General features: G+C 49.3%; 1 protein-coding gene across 1 annotated transcript in view; it reads left to right on the top strand.

Annotated features, from left to right (window-relative positions):
* Positions 1-362: 362 nt before the first annotated feature.
* The window catches only part of LOC114073019 (nebulin-like), a gene marked incomplete at both ends in the record, with an annotated part of 15444 nt that continues 14227 nt past the window's right edge, over positions 363-1579 (top strand). Inside the window, 2 exons of the mRNA XM_027910825.1 lie at positions 363-674; positions 1134-1337. Of these exons, the coding sequence (XP_027766626.1) occupies positions 363-674; positions 1134-1337 (516 nt within the window). The remainder of the gene's footprint in view (positions 675-1133; positions 1338-1579) is intronic.

The raw sequence follows: 1579 nt of genomic DNA, 5'->3' as shown, positions 1-1579 counted from the left end.
AAAATAACAGTGGGGCATTGAAGGGGGATATACTTTTGGATGAACATGTTTTATATTTAAAAGGAGGAGAGGTCTAAAATTTTACCACTCTTTATATTGCTGCCCTTCTTCAAGGGTGTGTAATTCTTAAGGCACTAAAGTTAATTAAATTAATACAATAATTTAAAATGTCATAGTATATAACTATAAAAGATCCCATCATATCTAGGGGACCTTATATAAAATGCTAAAAATCTTGGGAAAATAAACAAGGAAATGAGAATCTGTTAGATGCAAAGTGATTAACCACAATGTTACCAACAGAGACATTGAAAAAGGCAGCTTGAAAAGAGGTGGTAATTGTTGTTTCTGCCTCCCATCAGTACAAATACAAAACTGCCTACAGAAAGCAGCTGGGCCACCACATCGGGGCCCGCAACATCGAGGACGACCCCAAGATGATGTGGTCGATGCACGTGGCCAAGATCCAGAGTGACAGGGAGTACAAGAAGGACTTTGAGAAGTCCAAGACCCGCTTCAGCAGCCCCGTGGACATGCTGGGGGTGGTGCTGGCCAAGAAGTGCCAGGAGCTGGTGAGCGATGCCGATTACCGGCACCCCCTGCACCGCTGGACCTGCCTGCCCGACCAGAACGACGTCGTCCATGCCAAGACCGTGTACGACCTGCAGAGTGATGTGAGTGCTGCTTTGGTGGCTGAGGGACAGCAGAAGTGTCTCCTGTGTTCTGTTGCACTGGTGGAGGAGGGGTCTGTGTGTCAGGGCAAGGGCAGCAGAGTCAAATATTAGCTTTGGGAGGACCAAGAGTTGACCAAGACAAGTGCAGTGGTGAATGGAATGAAGAACCATAGGAGATGGGATCAAAGGCTCTTCCCATGCTTTCACCAGCTGCAGATTGACAAATGGGACAGTTCTGTGCTGGGGAGACTAAGAAGATGGAGAGGGAATGTATGTGGTGGCTTGGTAGCTGCTGGTTCTGTTGCAGAAGTGGGAAACTGAGTTTGACAAGAGTTCCTTTGCTGGTGGCTGGTTGCTGGGCTGGCCCAGGGAATGTGTTCTGTTCAGCAGAGCTTCCCTTGGGAGCAGGAGTGTCTGGATGGAGTGAGGAGGGTGCTGAGCTGCTTTGTGTCCTTGCAGAATGTGTACAAGTCGGACCTGCAGTGGCTGAAGGGCATTGGCTGGTCCCCAATTGGGTCTCTGGACGCCGAGAAGAACAAGAGGGCGAGCGAGATCCTGAGTGACAAGAAGTATCGGCAGCACCCGGACACCATCAAATTCACGAGCCTTCCTGACTCCATGCCCATGGTTCTGGCCAAGCACAACTCTAAAATTATGGACCAAGTGAGATTCCTTTGTGTTTTCCTTCTGAAATGAAAGAGTGCCTTCCTCCTGCAGGGGATGTTGCATCCTCTTGCCTGAGGGGTTTGAGTTCCCTGTTTGAGATCAGCTTCTGTTTTGTGTGTTTGGAGCAGGAATGGGGTGCAGTGTGGAAGAGAAAAGGGTGAAGGCCTAGGAAGGTTTGGGTGAAGGGAAGGTGTTGCTGAGTGAGGGCAGAGCAGAGGGCCCTTGGTTTGGTTGGTTGC

Source organism: Empidonax traillii, unplaced genomic scaffold (assembly GCF_003031625.1).
Source record: "Empidonax traillii isolate 1590-97213 ecotype Southwest subspecies unplaced genomic scaffold, ASM303162v1 scaffold4982:size15811, whole genome shotgun sequence".
Lineage (NCBI taxonomy): Eukaryota > Metazoa > Chordata > Aves > Passeriformes > Tyrannidae > Empidonax > Empidonax traillii.
Note: the sequence above shows the minus strand (reverse complement) of the source record. Positions and strands in the feature narration are given on the sequence as shown.